The sequence below is a fragment of the Pipistrellus kuhlii genome, unplaced genomic scaffold, assembly GCF_014108245.1.
Source record: "Pipistrellus kuhlii isolate mPipKuh1 unplaced genomic scaffold, mPipKuh1.p scaffold_m20_p_3, whole genome shotgun sequence".
Classification (NCBI taxonomy): Eukaryota; Metazoa; Chordata; class Mammalia; order Chiroptera; family Vespertilionidae; genus Pipistrellus; species Pipistrellus kuhlii.
This window is the reverse complement of record NW_023425529.1, coordinates 88,312,357-88,331,156: the sequence shown is the minus strand read 5'-3', so window position 1 is coordinate 88,331,156 and position 18,800 is coordinate 88,312,357. Positions and strand designations below refer to the sequence as shown.

At 41.9% G+C, this 18,800-nt stretch overlaps 1 protein-coding gene across 4 annotated transcripts in view; it reads right to left on the bottom strand.

The window, feature by feature from the left end:
- MTUS2 (microtubule associated scaffold protein 2) overlaps positions 1–18,800 on the bottom strand; it is a 467,760-nt gene that overhangs the window by 238,527 nt on the left and 210,433 nt on the right. For 3 of the 4 annotated variants that reach the window (XM_045588480.1, XM_045588478.1, XM_045588481.1), the window contains exon 5: positions 18,454–18,651. In XM_045588480.1, the coding sequence (XP_045444436.1) occupies positions 18,454–18,651 (198 nt within the window). The remainder of the gene's footprint in view (positions 1–18,453; positions 18,652–18,800) is intronic. The other variant, XM_045588479.1, reaches the window with a different exon arrangement.

The following is an 18,800-nucleotide window of genomic DNA, read 5'->3' as shown; positions in this document are numbered from 1 at the left end:
CAGGCTCACAAGCTGGGAACTGTGGCAAAACGGGGACAAGCCGCCATCTTTCACAAAATCTAATAATTTCAAAATTTTTAAACTGGAAGGGCAAGTGCCTTCTTATGACTTTTCATTTTCAAATATGTTCTGGTATACTTATTCCTACAGATGAATAGTAATTAGCATGCTTTGTCAAGTCCCTTGGGGTTCTGTCTGGCACTTCAGTAGATACAAGCTTGCTGGGGAGGGAGCCCCACAACACCTTTACTCACTGAGTCTTCCCATCGGGATCAAGGCAGAATTTTCATTCATTCATTCATTCAAATTTTCTTTTCTCTCCCTTGGAAAAGTTCTGCAGTTTCCACACATTTCCTCACCGTGCTTTGTTTAATTTTGGGGTTTCTGTCTCTGTTGCTGTAATCAGTGGCTCTTTGTTCCTCCTTCCCCTTTGGCAGTTAGAGAAGGACACTGTTGGTTTTTACCTGCATATTGCAACTGGCCTCCTTACTAATTTGCTCTGAAAAGTTTGCAGTCTTTGATTTTCCATGAACAGCATCTTATCATCAAAATGATTATTTTGTCTCTTCCTTTCCAATGATTGCACCATGTACCTTTTCCTTGAAGAAATGCCTTTGGCCAGCACTTATAATAAAAAACAATGGAAATTAGCAGTGGTAACAGTGGAAGTTCTTCCTCACCCCTGGCCTTCACAGCAATGATCTCCTGACATTTGCTAATTGTGTTCATTGGTTAGGCTTATATGCATCCATACAAGTCCTTTGGTTGATCTCACCTCCTTATCTCTCCCCTCCCCTCCCCTCCCTCTGAGGTTTTAAGGTCTGATTAATGTTTCTTTGTCTCTGGATCTGTTTTTGTTCATCAGTTTATGTTGTTCATCACTTTTTAAAAATGAAGTTCATATGAGAAAGAACACAAAAGAAAACTGCATGGAATCAGCGCAACCTTACTATTACTTAGATTTTTGAAAAATAGCTTTTGAGCAAGTTTTTCCTCAATTAATATGGCTTGATGTATATTCATGTACTAAGACTGAGGGTTCTATCCTCTTAGAATATCTCCTCTTAGCAATTTCTCTTAAATGGGCAAATGCAACATTTGTATTTAATAATACAAATAATTAATTACATTTGTAATTAATAATTACAGGTATATCACTATAATTATTAATTATTGACAAGCATAATTTGAATGCCCTTCAATTGTGATAAAATAAAAATAAATAGGAAATAAAGTGGGTCTTTCCTTACAGTTTCTGAATAAAAATGTGAAAAGGAACAAACTTGTAATTTAGAGCTCAGGAGCCTCCTGAGAAGCTTCTGCTCTGGAGTCTTGGGACCAAGGACACAAGCTCCATGAAAATCAGAAACCACAGGACCACCCTCACCGGAGAGAGGACACGGGGGTTCTGTAATTTGTCCAAGGGGCCAGCATCTAGGTCTGTGTTCTCCTAGACTCCTAGGCACCCTTCATGCCATCTCACTGCTTCTCTTGGAGTCTTTGAGGACCACAAGGTCCTGCATACAGCACACACACCCCCATCCTCAGTCACCTCCCAGGACCCGCAGGCAGTATCTACACACTGCTAATGGGCTCCTGTGAATGTGAGGCTGCTGAACTGAACTTCTTATAGGTACTCAGCAAGAGGGACATCGCAGGAAACAGATTCTAGTAGCTGTCAATATATTTTGTGGGACCTTGACAATGGGACCACTTTGTCCTAAGACTCAAGCTACACGTGAACAGTATACCTTTCTCCCATGAACCCTAGCATGACCTTTGGTGCCTTTTACCCTAGTGTGTGTCACAGGATGAGGACAGAGACCTTTGCTCCAGCCCAGCTCATCACTAACTCACCCTGGGATGGTGGTAAAAGTCATCTCCCTTTTCTGGCATCCAACTCGCCCTCTGGGGATGATGGTGGCCCCTGGGAGGATCTCTCAGCATGAAGAGTCCCGGCTTCTGGGTGGTGAGCACGGCAGGAACAGACCCTAAGGCCTGTAAGGAAGCTGGCGCTGTGCACGGAGGTGCCAGAGTAACAGGGAAGATGGACCAAAGGGAACCTGTCTCCTGGACAAGCGATCAGTCTCTGGCCAGTGAGCACACCTTTCCTCGGCTGCAATAAAAACTAGGAGGACACGGACTGTTTCTTCTGTACTTTCAGGGCCTGTTGGACACAAACTAATAGCACCTGCTTGAAACAACACCTGCTCCTTGGCTTGCAGCTTAATTCGCATGACTATTCAGTGAAACCATTTTGACAGGTCTGTCCAGACTCATTTGCCTTGGTTAACAAACCTGAGTGGTGGCAAGAGAAGTCCCCTCTGTCGGCACCAACTTCTGAGGCCCCTGGGTGACATTCCCCTAGATGTGCTGTCATTTCTCATTTTCTGACCCAAGGGTCAGAGTAAAGGGGTGTTGACAGCTGACAGCTGAGGCTGTCTGTTGTGTCCACAGCATTTCTAATAAAGAGTATGAGGAACCACCTCAAGCCTCCGATTTCAGCCACCGCGGCCTTGGTGGGAGACGCCCAGGTGGCTGCTATTCTGTCGCATTCTTTGTGGCAGGGACAAGAGGTGGGGTGGGAGACTTCAGGGTGGCTTTTGGCAAACCTGTGGTGAGGGTGTATACCACACACCTATGTCTACATATAAACACACACGCTCACTCATGCACCACAATGTTTGGAGGATCCCTGCATAACTGCTGTCACGTTTTTGGTAGCCAATCCTAAAATCAAGGAGAGTGAGTGGGGGAGGGCCACAAGCGACCCTGTCCCCGCAGCACAGCCCCAGTTACAGATGTGGAGGACAGCAGGGCAACCCCCACCCGCGCCAGCCTTGGGAGCAGCTAGTCTCCTTCCATGCCACACTTCAGTGCTAGGAGTGACACAGCCCTGGGCCAGCTCGGGCCAGGACAGAGCCTACTTAACCCAAAGCCCCCAGAGTGGCAGCAGGCAGGGAGATAAAAATGCCGTGACCAAGCGTCCACATTCCTGCCAGAGAAATCCATCCGCTTACCTCCAAACTTTATTATGAACTTACAGGCCTGGGTGATGTGCTCAGCAAGTTGGAGCATCATCCTGTGCACTAAAAGGTTGTGAGTTCAATTTCCAGTTGGGCACAGATCCAGGTTGGGTTGTGGGTTCGATCTCTGGTTGGGTGGGGTGAGTACAGGAGGCAATAGATCCAAGTTTTTCTTTATCTCTCCTCACCTCTCTCTCTCAAATAAATAAAATCATGTCTTCTGGTGATTTTTTTTAAGTTACATAAGAAAGATTGTAAAACATGTATTCTTTACTCAAAGAAATCCCAGCACACAGAAAAAGAACAAAGCACTAAATTAAAGAAAATACCAGGGACAGTAAAGAATGCTCTTGTGTAGAGGAAAAAAAAAAGGAAGTGAGGAAAATTTTCAGAATTTATTGGAAGAAGTAACCATCCTTAGGATCAGCACTGTGACAAATAGAGCCATAGATTAAGGGCCCTGGTATAAGAAATTAAAATAGCAATGTTGTAGCTGTACCAGCAGAAAGTTCTCACCAGTTCCTTAGAGAGGAAGAACTAGGCATTTACAGAAAACATATCACTTATAATATAAATTACTGTATTTACTTAGGGTTAAAATAATTCATAGACACATAGTAAATGTATCTGCTTCCATGTTGTGGGTTTAATTATCCTCAGGTTTCCCTATTGTCTTCACAAGTTCTGAATTGCCTGGCAAGGCCCTAACTCGGCAGGTGCTGGCTGGGTGATCCTGTCAGGTGTGAAGGCTGATTTATGGCTTTGTTTACATCTGGGTGTGCTTCCAGTTAAAATAGAATATTTTCCACAGATATATGTGCATTGACTGTAAAGAGTAACAACCCTATAATGCCTGTTGATCCAGTTGATATTAAACTTTGTTATAGCCCCACAACCATTAACTAACACACATTCTATCATTTAGCTTGAAATTATGAGACTTTTTATACAGAATCATTTGGAGGCAGGGTTGAATATCACCAAATCTGAATGCCTTGTTTCTTCCATGAAGAACCTGAGGCCCAAACAAGTGAAGCAGAAACTGCCTAAGGCCAGGAAGCTAGTTAGTAAGAGAGCTGAGGTTAGGGGCCATATTCCTGCCTACCAGTCCTTCTTTCCTTACCGTTCATTTAAATGAATTTTCATATATTATACATTCATATAATATTCATATACATTCGATAAAAAGATACATTATCTTTGCTATATACAAACAACTATTCCAACATTTAAATTTGTAATTTTTGATAAGACCAAGTAAATTGAAAAAAAAAACAAAAAAAAAAAACAAAGAGCACCCCTATCTTTAAGTGACTCTGGTATTAGTTACCCTGAAGTATGTGGCTGAGGAAGATAGAGCCTGATCAAAATCACCCTTAATAACAACATAGCGCCGAAACCGGTTTGGCTCAATGGATAGAGCGTTGGCTTGGAAAGGTCCCGGGTTCGATTCCTGTCAAGGGCATATACCTTGGTTGCGGGCACATCCCCAGTAGGGGGTGTGCCAGAGGCAGCTGATCGATGACTCTCTCTCATCGATGTTTCTAACTCTCTATCTCTCTCCCTTCCTCTCTGTACAAAATCAATAAAAAATATATTTAAAAAAAAAAAACAACATAGCCACAAAGGGACTTCCAGATGCCAGTCCCAAGTTCACACATGCACACACCACTGCTCAGTCAAATTCAAACTCCAGCAGGGTGAATCTATTTTATTGAAATCACCAAAGCCTTCTAAACTGTCTCATATACAACCTGCACGCATTAACTGTGTGGGAATGTTCAGTGCAATGTTAATTTAGCATCCAAAAGTTACCACGCTCACTAGGAAAAATCTTTTATTTCTACTGGTTAAACAGACTACTAGCAGTTATAGCATTAATGCAATCTAGACATACTTAATCACAAAGTCTGTAATACTTCATTTCGGCTGGTGTACTCACTAGCAGATAAAAATCTATATTTCACTTCACTGATACTGTGTGTTTCTCTCCCTTCTTATCTCATTTTTAATCCAGACTGTGCTTGTTCAGAAAGGTACAATACAAATTGCCTAAAGTTATTTAATAGCTGTATTGTTTCCATAGCAAATTCACAGAGTAAGATATGCATCACACAGACATGAAGTTTTCTTTTTACTTATAAGCACCCATTTGAAAATTTTATCTGAAGAGCTGAATAATATGTCATTAATAGTCTGGCATTTCCCTTACTTGAAAATACAAATATCTGCATCTCAAAATATTTTAAGGATGACCTTGACCTTAACCTTGACCTTGACCTTAGGCTTTCACTTTACCTTTCACTGTGCCCCTACCTGGGGTGGGGTGGGGATGTGGTTCAGAGTAGGAGAGCAGCTGAACCAGAAGAAAATCAATGGAGCACTGATGGCTCCCTGTCTCCTTCTGGATTATTTTCATAACAGACAGGTTAGCATCCGCAGCTCGCTTCCCTCACTATTCTTCTTAACCCTCCCTTTATCTTTCCTTGGCCTTCATATATTTCTCTCCTCCCTACCTTTTCCCTTCTATCTTCGATATTGTCCAACTTTGTCTAGACTGTTGAAGATACCTTACTCCATGAAGATATCCTCAACACAATGCTAAAAGACATGCACTCTGCTGTTCATGTGCAGGAGAGAATGCTCTCTGTGCAGGATTTACTCCATCTCCTGTGACCAGGCCTCTCAAACAACCAGTCAGAATCAGAGACAGCATCTATGTTTTTAGCAAGTCTCCCCAGCCCTAACCCCTATACAAGACTTTAAAGGGATCAGATATGAGATCTCCATGCATCCTGTGTCACAAATCCAGAGCCCAAAGCTCCTGTTGTCAGGGATTCATGTGTGATGCCTCCTGTGAATGAAGAAATAAATGCCTGCCACATAAACCTTAAAGATGTTATGATTAGGAGTATTATTATATCTTTTAGAAAGTCTAAACTGGTAAAATAATCTAGAATTTGTTGTCTAATGGGGTAACCCTAGCTATTGTGGCTACTATAGCAATTTAATATAAAGTCATTAAAATTAAACAAAGTTACCATACTTAAATGGTGAGATGGCCCCAATGGCTATGGTACCAAGAGTGCAGATTGGTGTGCTTCATCTTTGTAGAAAGTTCTATTGGACAGAGATGCTTACAGACACACAGGGGCCCTATTAAACCAACAAGTAAGAAAATGCCCTTTTTTTGGGGGGGGGGGGGGGGTAAAGACCATTAAGAATTTAAATTTTAGAATAGAATTTTCCTCTTTTGACCACAGTAGTAAATTCTGTATACAATTCTTGAGCCAACTAGATATACTTTCTATGAAACCAGTGTTTTCCAATTGTGCTCCATGGAATTTCACAGGGATTAGTACAGCCAGGCAGGCAGGGCAGGGGAGGGGAGGAGAGGGGGAAAGGCAGTGAGGGCTTGAACCCCTATATCCCTCATCAGCCAGCAACTCTGCTTGTATAGAGCTGTTTTTAAATGTCCACTGACTCAGAGTTCCTGAGAAACATTACATATTCACTCTGGATTTTGAATTGTTCTGATTTACAGTATAATAAGGACTATAAGTGAGGGAAGGTGATCTACCACAATCACTAGAAACAGTCCTGAAGTCTGGGAGATTGGGTCCAGTATGAAATCATGCTCTTCAGCCTTCCGTTGTAGTATGCAGCTCTCCAGTTCCCCCCTTCATCTCCCATTGACTCATATTCTATCACTCCAGGACGGTCCAGATAAACACTAAATGCCTTTTACTTTACAAAACCCCAACACCATTATATTCACACTGCCAAAACCCTACCTTTTAATTAGCTGGGACAATTGGAGTTAACTAATGTGATCTCCCTGGAGCTCTTTAGCTTTTGTCCAACATTTCTCTATATTCAGCTTTTCTCACTTTCTTTCTGTCTTTATGGCCACACTCCCCACCTGTAGATTTCATATCATTGCCTCTTATGTGCTCCAGGAATAGCTCCATCCCTTAACAAACTTGCTTTTGTTACAGAATTTACCAGGTAACCAAAGAAGTACCTGGACACACAAGAAAAGAAACATTTATTTCCAGATGTTTCACACGTACCAGTACAGTGACTCGGTGGTCAGTTCTCCAAATCCTCAGAAAACCAATATGAAGAAAGCTTTCTCTTTATACCCTTTCGGTTTCTTTGTCCCTCATATATGGATCAGACTTCCAGACCTTTCACAGGCTTTGCAAAAAGCCCCCGGTGTTGGGATGGGGCTGTGAGACCACACCTAAAGACCTGACCTGGCACCAATGCTGATAAAGGGTTGTGTATTGTTCATGGTTTGTATCTTCTGTGCAATGTGAGTATTTAGGTAAACAGATCTTGCAAGACCAGATAATTAAGGAAGGGGTGGTGACTAGACTATAGGCAAACAGGAATGTGCATTGGGGATGCTAATTAACTAGGTACAGAGTTAGGCTGCTGGTCTCCCCCCAAAACGTGTCTTATTTTCCTCATCACTTTCATCTCCTCTTCAATCTCTTTTACCACTTACCCTTCTCCTCTACTGAGCTACAGTCCTTTGTCTTTCCTCCTCCAAAGTTCTGGACGTCCATCGATATATTCCACTCTCACCTTCCTAACTCTCTGTAACCTGATTTCTGCCTTCAGGCACTTTGTTTAAGCTAACTTGAAAGCTCCCAGTGACCTAATCACTACGTCTGCAGACCCATTTTTCTCAAGATTGAACCCTCTTAGCCTGTGCAACACAGAGAGCGTGGACTGACCATCTCTTCCCAGCAACCTCTCCCTTCTCCAGGCTTTCCTGATGCTCCTCCCTCCTCGCTGATCACACTGCCCCTGGTTGTGTGGTCCCCATTCCCAACCTAGATAGACATGCCCTGCAGAATCTGTGTACACCTCTCTGCCAGTCTTACCCTATTTGCACTTCCCTAGTTTTCACTCACTGTTCCAAAAATCCTTTATCCTCTGTGGCTGCTCTCCATCATTTCAGTCCAGCATTTCTTAAATCTGCTGGATACATTTCTATGAATACCTTTCTGCAAACAGCATGACCCTTCAAATTCATTCTCCTGAACCCACAGTTTTGCAAGTGACACCCTTATCCTTTCAGTTATCCCCCAACCCCCTCAGGTGCTCTTGACCTGTCAGTTTTGGCTTGTTCACGTTTGGCCCTTTCTTTCTATCCCGCTGCCACCCCTGTTTCAGGCTCCCACTGACCCTCTCCTCCCAACTGCCAGTGTTATGGGACCCAAAGGACCCTTTGACATCACCATAAAGTATCTTCTCTTTCTCACTGAAAGCAAAAAGAACTTTCAATATGTGACTCCTATCTACCACCTTAAAAAAAGACATGGCAAGGATCTTTATGAACCTGCCCATAAGAGAGTTTGTATATGTTCAGACACAAGAAAGCACGTCATATTGTCAAAGTTCCTGTAAGAAGTCAACATGCATCTGGAAGTTATTCTTGCTTGCTTTCTAGCTTTTTTCCCTCTGTTTTCCCCTGTAGTGTTAGAGTTGCAACAGGATGTTACCTCTGACCTATCATTTTTGATAAGCCAAAAGTAATAAAAACTATGAAAACAATCCCCCTCTTCCCATCTCTGCTCTGGTCCTGAACCAATAAGCCAAAGTGCCCAGCATTAGGCAGGTGCCAGGGCAAAAAGATGACTTCTAAGAATCTCCTCGCTCTACATTTTATGGAAAAAAAGCAGGGCAAGAAAACCTTTGAGCTACTCTGCTCAAAGTTAGTATCCTGAAATCTCCATCTCCTCCGATAAAGAAAGAATAACAGAAGTAAGGTCTGGCCAGGAGAGAAGCATTTCTAAATTTGGCAGAACTAGGATCTCTCACTTTCAGTCTCTCTTCTCCAAATGGCTGTGTTCACCATTACCATATTAATTTTTCTCAAAAAACTTGTAATTATTCACTTAAGAACCATAAATGGCTCCAAACACTTTCTAGAATAAAGTTATAGGATCCCAGCTCTTGAGAGCCCAAAGTGGTCATTTAGTTCAATCCCTCTCAACTTTATAATCAAGTTCTGAATCCAGTGAGGTTAACTGACTTTCCCCCAATTCATTCTATTATCATAAATCCTGATTATGATGTATATTATGCATGCAAATGTAGCATATTTCTTATCTTAACCACTTTTCCATGGTTCAAAATATCCTTCCTCCATTAACATGATAGAATCTGGCACTTATAAAACTTTTGAGTAACAGTGTAATTGTTAATAATTCTGCCCACATATTTGAGTCTAGTTGGATATACTAAGTGCTACTTAAGCAATAAAGATAATATTTTCACATACAGGCAATGACTAGCACTCAGAAGGGCCATGTTCTCCTTTGTAAACATGTGTGAAGGAAGCAAAGGGGGGAGCAAGCAGAGGAAACAAGAATTGGATGTGTGGAAATAATTGAGAAAATTCACAGCACGATTCAGTGAAAATTATTCTATTTTTTCCTTATAAAGAATGAGTTAAATCGCATAATTATGGATTCCAGGTAAATAGGTATTTAAATTCATCAGTGACATGTGTTTGACTTCCTTATTTCCAAAAAGAATCAGGCTTATTTTGTTTTTTGTTCTCTTTTTTTTTCTTTCTCCCACCCACCAAATAGGATTGAGATACTTGACAAAGTAAAACCCTGGTGCAATGGAAATAGACTCTAACAAAACAAGAAGCTGTGTGAAGCCCTTTATACACCGCAGAGTCAAATGTTCCCATTGTTCCCTCAGACCTTAGAAAGGCACAGAAATAAAATCAGATCCAACGCTCAGCTTCTATTTTGAGCAGAAGTTTGAAATGCCATCAGCTTAGATTAGTGTGGTATGCATTAGTCACCTTGCATAAATATCTTTCATTTAAAGGGAACCCAACTGAATGTATTATCTTAAATAATACCATGCTAAGGACATGACAGAGCCCTTTTAGATAAAGAAATCAAAGCACAATTTTCCTTGTCTATATTTTATAAATACTCAAACAATCACAAGCTTATAGCTCAAAAGTAAGAAACTCCTATGCAAATCAACTGATCGACTTCCAGAATTACCTGCCTTAAAGTTTCATAAATGACATATGTTTTCATTTAATGCTCAGAAAGGTATTTACCATACAGGAGAGGTGATTATAAAAATTTAGAAATGGAATGGCTGCCATCTCCCTGACTTAGATGTATGTTATCACTACCACTTTCCTTACCCCATACCAGAAACAGGTAATCCCTCACAGCCATTTTTCCAACTAAGCTTTTAAATCCTTCTCATCACAGAGCATCATACACATGGCCAAAGTATGAAAATAGCCATAAGAACATACTATTGTTATTATAAAAGGCCTTGCTGTAAGCACTTCGCATTTCTTAATTCCACGTAATGTTCCCATCAATCCTATTATATTTTTCTGGTCCCTCAGCCTGGCCTGTGGGTATAGGGCAGAAACCTGCTCTCCAACATCCCCTCAATGGTCCCAGATTGTGAGTGGGCACAGGCCAGGCTGAGAGACTCCACCAGTGCACAATCGTTGCATGATCAAGGCCTGGGAAGGACCATAGGAGGGCTCCAGAGCATGTCAGGCCCATCTCGCCCAGTCCTGAGTGGCTGGACCCCAGCAGCAAGCTAACCCCCCTGGTGGTCAGTGCATGCCACAGCAACTGGTTGAATAGTCAAACAGTCGGAAACTTAGCATATTGGGATTTTATTATATAGGACTAGAGGCCCAGTGCACAAAATTCATGCACAGGGCGGGGGGGGGGGCCCTCAGCAAGACCTACACCCTCTTGCTCACCTGCCTGCCTGCCTGATCACCCCTAAACCTTCAGGCTACCTGCTCACCCCTGCTCACCCCTAACCATTCTGCCTGCTTGCCTGATGCCCCTAACCATTCCACTTGCCTGCCTGATGTCTCTAACTGCTCGCCTGCCTGCTTCATTGCCCCTAATCACTTTGCTTGCTTGATGCCTCTAACTGCTCACCTGCCTGCCTGATTGCCCCTAACCACCTCTGTCTGCCTGATCACCCTTAATTGCTCACCTACCTGCCTGATCACATCTAACCAATCTGCCTGCCTGCCTGATGCCCCAAACTGCTTGTGTGCATTCCTGATAACGCCTAACCACCTCTGTCTTGGTCCCTGCTGCCACAGCTTCATCAAGAAGGATATCCAGAAAGACGTCCAGAAGGTCATTCAGCTGTCTGGTCTAATTAGCACATATCACTTTTATTATTATAAATTATTTTACAATGAGGAAGCAGAGGCACAGAGAGATTCATTAATACCATATATAATTGCCCAGAGTCACAAAGCTAATAAGTCACAGAAGCAGGATGCAAACCCAGGCATTCCATCACCAGAGACCATGTCCTTCATCACTACACTATGTTGCCTCTTGAAAAATGAAAGCTAATATACAGAGAGAAGATGGAATTTTAATCTTCTTTTTAGAAATTTTCAAACCTGCAAAAGAGTAAAGTTAATAGCATAATGAACTCTCGTAATTCCATCATCCAGCTTCAAGGATTATCTAAAATTTACCCACATCTTTTATCGTGTTTTCTTTTATTGTTGTTTTTCTTATTAGTTTTTGTTTTGTTTTGTTTCTTGGCTGTATTATTTTACCCAAACATTCTCATTACCTAAAACCAGTGCAGAACAATTAGTAGGACTGAGGCAGCCATGAAAGGACCCAGGGGCATGCAGTGTTTCCTCATCCCCTCTCAGGAAGATTAGATGCTTCCTCCTTCCCCACCTGCCCACACAATGCTGTGCAGTCTTCAGCCACAGTCACACTTACAGCTCCTTGCATACTTGCACACTCCCAGCTCCTCAATGGATTCTAAGTTCACAAGGTTGAGGATCACAGTGTCCTAATCACACCAGCTGCCAGCATTGAGTTTTGTTCTTACCCAATAACAGATACTGATGTGTGCAGGGCAGGAGAAAGCAAAATGGGCAATCTGCTCTTCATAAAACAAGACAGTGAAGAAAAAAATAAGGCAGTTCAATGAAGCATTATTTTTAATATAAATAAAAATATCCCAAAATTACAGTTGATATTACTTACAACCATAAATGGTCAACTTACTAAAAACCAAAACAAAATATTCTAATCTCACCTCTAGATCATTGTCTGAGTGTTTTGAAAGAGAAAATACAAAGATGCCAATAAGGATATATCTCAAACTTTGTGCACTCAGGGAGAGTCCCCAGCCCAGCCTGCATCCTCCCACAGTCTGGGAGCCCTTAGGGGATGTCCAACTGGCAGTTGAACATCCTTAGTGCTGCCATAGAGGCTTCCACCACTGCTGCTGCACTCACCAGCTATGAGGCTGGCTTGTGGTTGAGCAGTGCTCCCCATGTGGGAACACATTGACCACCAGGGGGCAGCTCCTGCACTGAGCATCTGCCCCCTGGTGGTCAGTGAGTGTCATGGCGACTGGTTGTTCCACCGGTCAGTTGATTTGCATATTAGCCTTTTATTATATGGGGTAGACAATAGTACCTCTGAAATCTAACATCACAGGTCCATTCCAGCTCCTTTTTCCATGAATAAAGAATGACCCTCTCTTTGCCAATGGAACATGAGATAGGTGAATTGTTGTTTCAGTAAGCATTATTAATAATACTTCTTGTCAACTCTGATCTTATTTAGAATGTATGTCCAATATAAAAACTAAACTGTTATTTATGTAAATGTATTTTATAATACTCACTAGAGGCCCATTGCATGAAATTGTGCATAGATAGGGTCCCTAGGCATGGCCGGTGATCAGGGCCAATCTGTGGGGTGACCAGTGGGGCAATCTTTGGCACATGCTTTGGCTGGCCTGGTGCTGCCTGCTCACTGGCCCGCTCCCTACCACCACTGGCCTGCTCCTCCCACCACCACCACCTCTGTGAGGCAACTGGCAGGGTGATCGGGAGGGTCCCTGCTGGCACCAGTCTTGGCAGGCCTGAGGCCTACAGATAGGGGGAAGCTCCTATGTTGAGCACCTGCTGCCTGGTCATCAGTGCACATCATAGTGACCAGTTGTTCCGCCAGTCATTCCACTGTTCATTTGATTTGTATATTAGGCTTTCATTATATAGGACTAGTGGCTCAGTTCACAAATTTGTGCACATTAAAAGTGAATTAATTAGAATAAATATTTTAATGTTGTTATTTGCCCCACCCCTTGATTACTGTCCCCTCCCTCTGCCTGCTGGAACCTGCCTTGGCTGGCCTGGTGCTGCCTGCTCACTAGCCCCACCCCCTGCCAACTGATCATTCACACTTCTGTCAATTTGCATATTACCCTTATATTAATATTATATAGGATGAGCATAAATGCTGAAATTAGCATTGCAAAAACGCTTTCATATTAACCCTAATTTTCATTGATTAACCTTCCAAAAAGACTAGTGACTTTCCAGTTCAGATTATATTCCCAGAACCTAAATCTTGTTCAATAATTTAGAAAATATTTACTTATTTATTTTAAGTACTAAAACAAGAAATAAAAACTCTAGAATTTAATGAGAATATCTAATCTCTCTAAACTGAAATACCTAATTTTGGTATTCATACGATCATGAAAAGTCTCAAAAGTAAGGGTTAGCCCAATTCTTTTAAAATGGCTAATTATATGCAAGGAGATATATAGGTTATTAGTCATTTGTGAAACTATGAGTTCAGTCTACATGATAAATTATTTCTGAATATAATTACACTTTGAATGACCTATTATTTTTTCTACTCTTTGAGTTGTATAAATTATCTAGAGGTACACCATAGTCAGTGGAAGCAATATTTTAGAGATTCTAGAAAAGTGTGAAAACCACTAAGATAAACTATCAAAACTTGTGAAAGTCTTGATAATGTTAAAATGATTCCAAGTCCAAAATATTTCCAAAAGCTGCCCAAGTTACTCTCAAGGGTCTCTCTAGTCCCATACTCACCTAAGAGAAAATGTTTCTGTTAGGGAAAAATGCTTCTTGAAATTCTACTGTAAAGGCCATGCGAAGTAGTATGAGAGACACTAAAATTGAGACATAACCCTCATCCTCAATCCTTACAATCCATAGGGGAGACAAGACATAGGAACAAATAATTACAATGACATGGCATGTGAAAATTCACAAAAGTGTTAAAAGCAAGTGCTTTGTAGAAGCTCCCAGGAGAAAAGATAACTTTGGGTTCACAGAAAAAGGAAGGCTTTAGGAGGAAGTGGTATTTGAATTGCACTTGAAAATGACAATCTATAGAGAGATTTTGAGGGACAGAGAGCATTGCAGAGATGAATGGTTCACAACAAGATCCAAAAGCCAGTAAGCATAAATCTCTCAGAGAAAAATGTGAATAATTCTGGTTGGCTAGTTGAGGATATATGTGAGGGAATAGTGTGTAGGTAGGGAAGGTGAGAAGAGGGCTGGACAGGTAATGGAGGACCTGCACACCCAGAAAGGAGTAGAAGTAATGACAGGGACACCATGGAACAATCAAACAGGGTCTAAGGGGAAATTATTTAGGATCAAGTGCCTTATGGATTAGAAAATGAAAATGTTCAGTGAATAGTTTAGATGAGAGGTAGTGAGATGATCAGAAGAGACTAGGGTGAAGGTGAGAGAGAAAGAACTGATCAGATTTGATCACTGAATATAAAAGCAAACAAAGGAAGATAACAGAAAATGCTGATTCTGAGATATGCCTGAGGCAATAGAAACTTAGAGAAAAACAAATACCGTAGAATTTAGTATTGGTAACATGCTATAGACTAAAGTATACCTGGCTGTCAAATGAATCAGCAGTTAGGTATAGACTTGATTTTCCCAGTGGGTAAGTAGGTATAATTTAAATTTAAAGCCTTTGAAGCTGTGCATGTGGGTGGGTTCAGGCTGTCTCTGCAATTCCCAACTAGTAACCCGGTTCCTCTGGACGAATTCTGTCCTTTATCTTCATTGTGCTACAGGAGACAGCCCTCGCACATGTTCGCCTCCTGAAGGTTATGAGAAAGACCCATTGAGAACTTCAAATAAAACTTAAAATGACACTAGTGAGCCAGAGCTTTTATAAGATAGAAATTGAACAGAAAAGTAAGTAATTCTTTAATATCCCAAGAAGAAAGATGGAACCAACTCTGATATCATGTTAGCTGCTTCTATGAGCTAAACCAAAAAAGAATGTAATCATGGGACTTTCAGTTTTTCAAGAGCTTCCTTCATATTTTACTTAATCCTTGTCATCAAAGCATCATCTCCCCACTAAGGAACAAAAACACAACTTTCCTTGATATTAAATCTAAGAATAATTGTAAGAATAATTAGAGGCCTAATGCATGAAATTCATGCACAGGGGAAGAGGGGGTGTCCCTCAGCCCAACCTGCACCCTCTCCAATCTGAAACCCCATGAGGAATGTCCGACCACCCATTTAGTCCCGATCCCAGTGGGCCTAAATGGTGGGATCCGGCCTAAATGGGCTGTCGGACATCCCTCTCACAATCCAGGACTGCTGGCTCCCAACTGCTCACCTGCCTCTGCCTAATTTCCCCTAACTACTTTTGCCTGCTAGCCTGATCACCCCCTAACCATTCCCCTGCCAGCCTGATTGACGGCTAACTGCTCCCTGGCCAATCTGATTGCCCCTTACTGACCCCCTGCCATCCTGGTCACTCCTAACTGTCCTCTCCTGCCAGTCTAGTCACTCATAACTGTCCTCCCCTGCAGACCTGGTCACCCCCAACTGCCCTTGCCTGCTGGACCAGTCACCCCTAACTGTCCTACCCTGCAGATCTGAGTCCCCCCTAACTGTTCTCCCCTGGAGGCCTGGTCCCCACCCAACTGCCTCCCATGATGGCCTGAGTCCCTCCCAACTATCCTCCCCTGCAGGCCTGCCCCCGCAACTGTCCTCCCCTACAGACCTGGTGTTCCCCATCCCAAACTGCCTCCAATGCTGGCCTGAGTCCCTCCCAACTGTCTTTCCCTGCAGGCTTGGTCCCTACCCCCCACAACTGTCCTCCCCTACAGGCCTGAGTCCTCCCCAACTGCCCTCCCCTTCAGGCATGGTCCCCCCGAACTGCCCTCTCTTGCAGGCCTGGTCCCCCACCACCACCTGCCCTCTCCTGCTGGCCTGGTCCTCCCCAATTGCCATCCCCTACATGCCTGGTCCCCCCCAACCGCCCTACCTTGCCGGCTTGATCACTCAGAACTGCCCTCCCCTTGCAGGCCTGGTCCCTCCCAACTGTCCTCCCCTATAGGCCTGGTCTCCCTCACCTCCCCCCACAGCACTCTTCTGCAGGCCTGATCCTCCCCAACTGCCTTCCCTTGCTGGCCTGGTTTCCTCCAACTGCCCACAACTGCCCTCCCCTGCAGGCCATCTTGTGGTGGCCATCTTGTATCTTGGAGTAATGGTCAATTTGCATATTACTCTTTTATTAGATAGGATGGTTAACAGTACTAAGATATCTATTAAAATACATGTGAAGTTTTTCTGTGATTCACCAGTGACGTACGAATTTATAATTCAGTGACAAATAAAAGTAAATTCTAAGATACTATTTTTTTTTATTTAAAATTCTGAATAGAAATATTAAACATGCTTTTATATGAAGCCTTTAAACTAAGAGTTATTTTCTCTGGCACATAACCCCAGAGTGTTCAGGGGGTGCCTATCTAGTTTCCTTTGAAGCAGAGGTGATTAGAAATGCCCAAAGCACACCTGGAATTATTCTGTCCACATCTGTCAGCTCTCCTTTAGCAAAAGCTGATGCCATGGGGACATAGTTCAATTCACCTTGAATTTTTTTAAGGAATCAAAATTTTTTTAAGGAATCAAAATCTTCCTTTTTTCCTTAGAAATATTTATACCACCTGAGACATTTTTCCTTCATGCTACCCCTAAAAGAGAAATATGTCACTGGAAGTTTTACTATGAAAAATGATGATAAAGAGTTACTTCTATATTTTAAAATCTTCAGACTGTTATGCACATAAATATCTAAAAACATGAGTTACATATATGCAAATAATTCCTTAATATATTTTCCATTTCAGATTCTGAGACTTCAGTTATGCCATAGTGTAATCCCTAATTACAATGGTATTCTTAAAATGAATCTGATTCTTAAAGTAGATCTGGGCCACAGCAACTTCAGGAAACCAAGTGAGCAAAAAACCTCTTAGAAACTGCTTACAAACACATCGAGATAAAGAAAAATGAAAATGCATGCATTACTTCTAGGTATAACTAAGTAGACTAAAAGTTAGAACTGTAAGTGTACAAATGTTCCACAGATCATCTCTGTAAACACAAGACATTGAAAAAGAAGCTTGGAGGAAGGAAATTTATATATATATATATATATATATATATATATATATATATATATATATATATATTTTTTCAATCTCATTCTCAGTCACTCTTTCTCAGCTTGATCTCCCAATCTCTCTTTTTCTCTCTCCATGTCTCTGTCCCTGTCCCTCCTCCAATCTGATCCAACTACTATAATCCCTTCAAAATAGATCCTCACATAAAAACCTCTAAAACATAGATGAAAAACTCTGGGGATGGAGGGCATGTATGCGAGTGGGGGGGGGATTGGTAAGGTATGTACACATATAATAAAAAAAAAAAATAAAATAAAATAAAATAAAACTACTAGTCTCACACACACACACACACACACACACACACACACAAAACAAAACAAAACAAAAAAAACCTCTAAAATTTCATGGCCCTCAGCAGATTCTTGCTAACCAACATCTAAGATGCCATGGATTCAGATCCAATAACAATAACTTCGAAGTTGATGAGGCGGAGGTGGGATTTGGTCATCAAAGGCTTAGCCAAATGGGCAGCCTCTGGATCTTCTTTAGGGACACTGGTGTTGTGACTTGCTTTGAGACTGTTAGCAATCATATCAGCTAATGGGGACCACCCTGGTCACAGACTTGAAAAAGCTCAGCTGTGTTTTCCAATTTTAACAGCTTGGAATTAACTTTTAGATATCCAGTCAAGTGCTCCATCAATATGAAGGCATTACAGGTAATCACAGGTGATCTTTCCATTAATATTTAAAATATAATATGTTTCATGACAACACAAAGTGGTAACACCTTTTATAGATCTTGGACGTTTTATTTAGAAACCATGAAGCAAAGGGTTCCTGGAACCTGTCCCTGAATAATTCATTTTCTAGTTTAAGTGTAATTTAAAAGTATTTTTCCAGCCTGTCAATTCTCCATAACTGAGAATATGATAGTGTGAAACAGGCTACTTTTCTTCAGTCGATTATTTTTATAAATCCCAATGATGGTATATTAAGCTAGTCAACCCATAAAGAAAACGAAACACTGTTACACACATATGCCGATTCACCTGCTCCTATCTGGAGAGAGAGGTGCATTTGTACAAGAGAACCACACAAGCTGCCTGCCCAGCCGCCCCACTTACAGTTAGCCAGCCGGCTCTGCTCGGGCTGCACGCTGTCCAGGGACTGGGTGCTGGAGACGGAGGTCACGCTGGAGCTCCGCACGAAGCCCAGCGCCGCCAGCTTGGCTGAGGGCAGGCGTGAGTATCCAGGAGGACGAAGTCCAGACTTCGGTAGACAGGATTTGGCAGCATTCAAACTGGAGGCTTTCTTTAAATCTGCTAAAATGAACCCAAACAAAAAATATATATTTCTCAGAATAGATGAAAGCAAAACAGACAATATACACAGTGTGAATATTAATCCAATTCTACCATAAATATGCCATGAGTAACCTTGAAGCACATTCACAAACACACCTTCCTGAGAA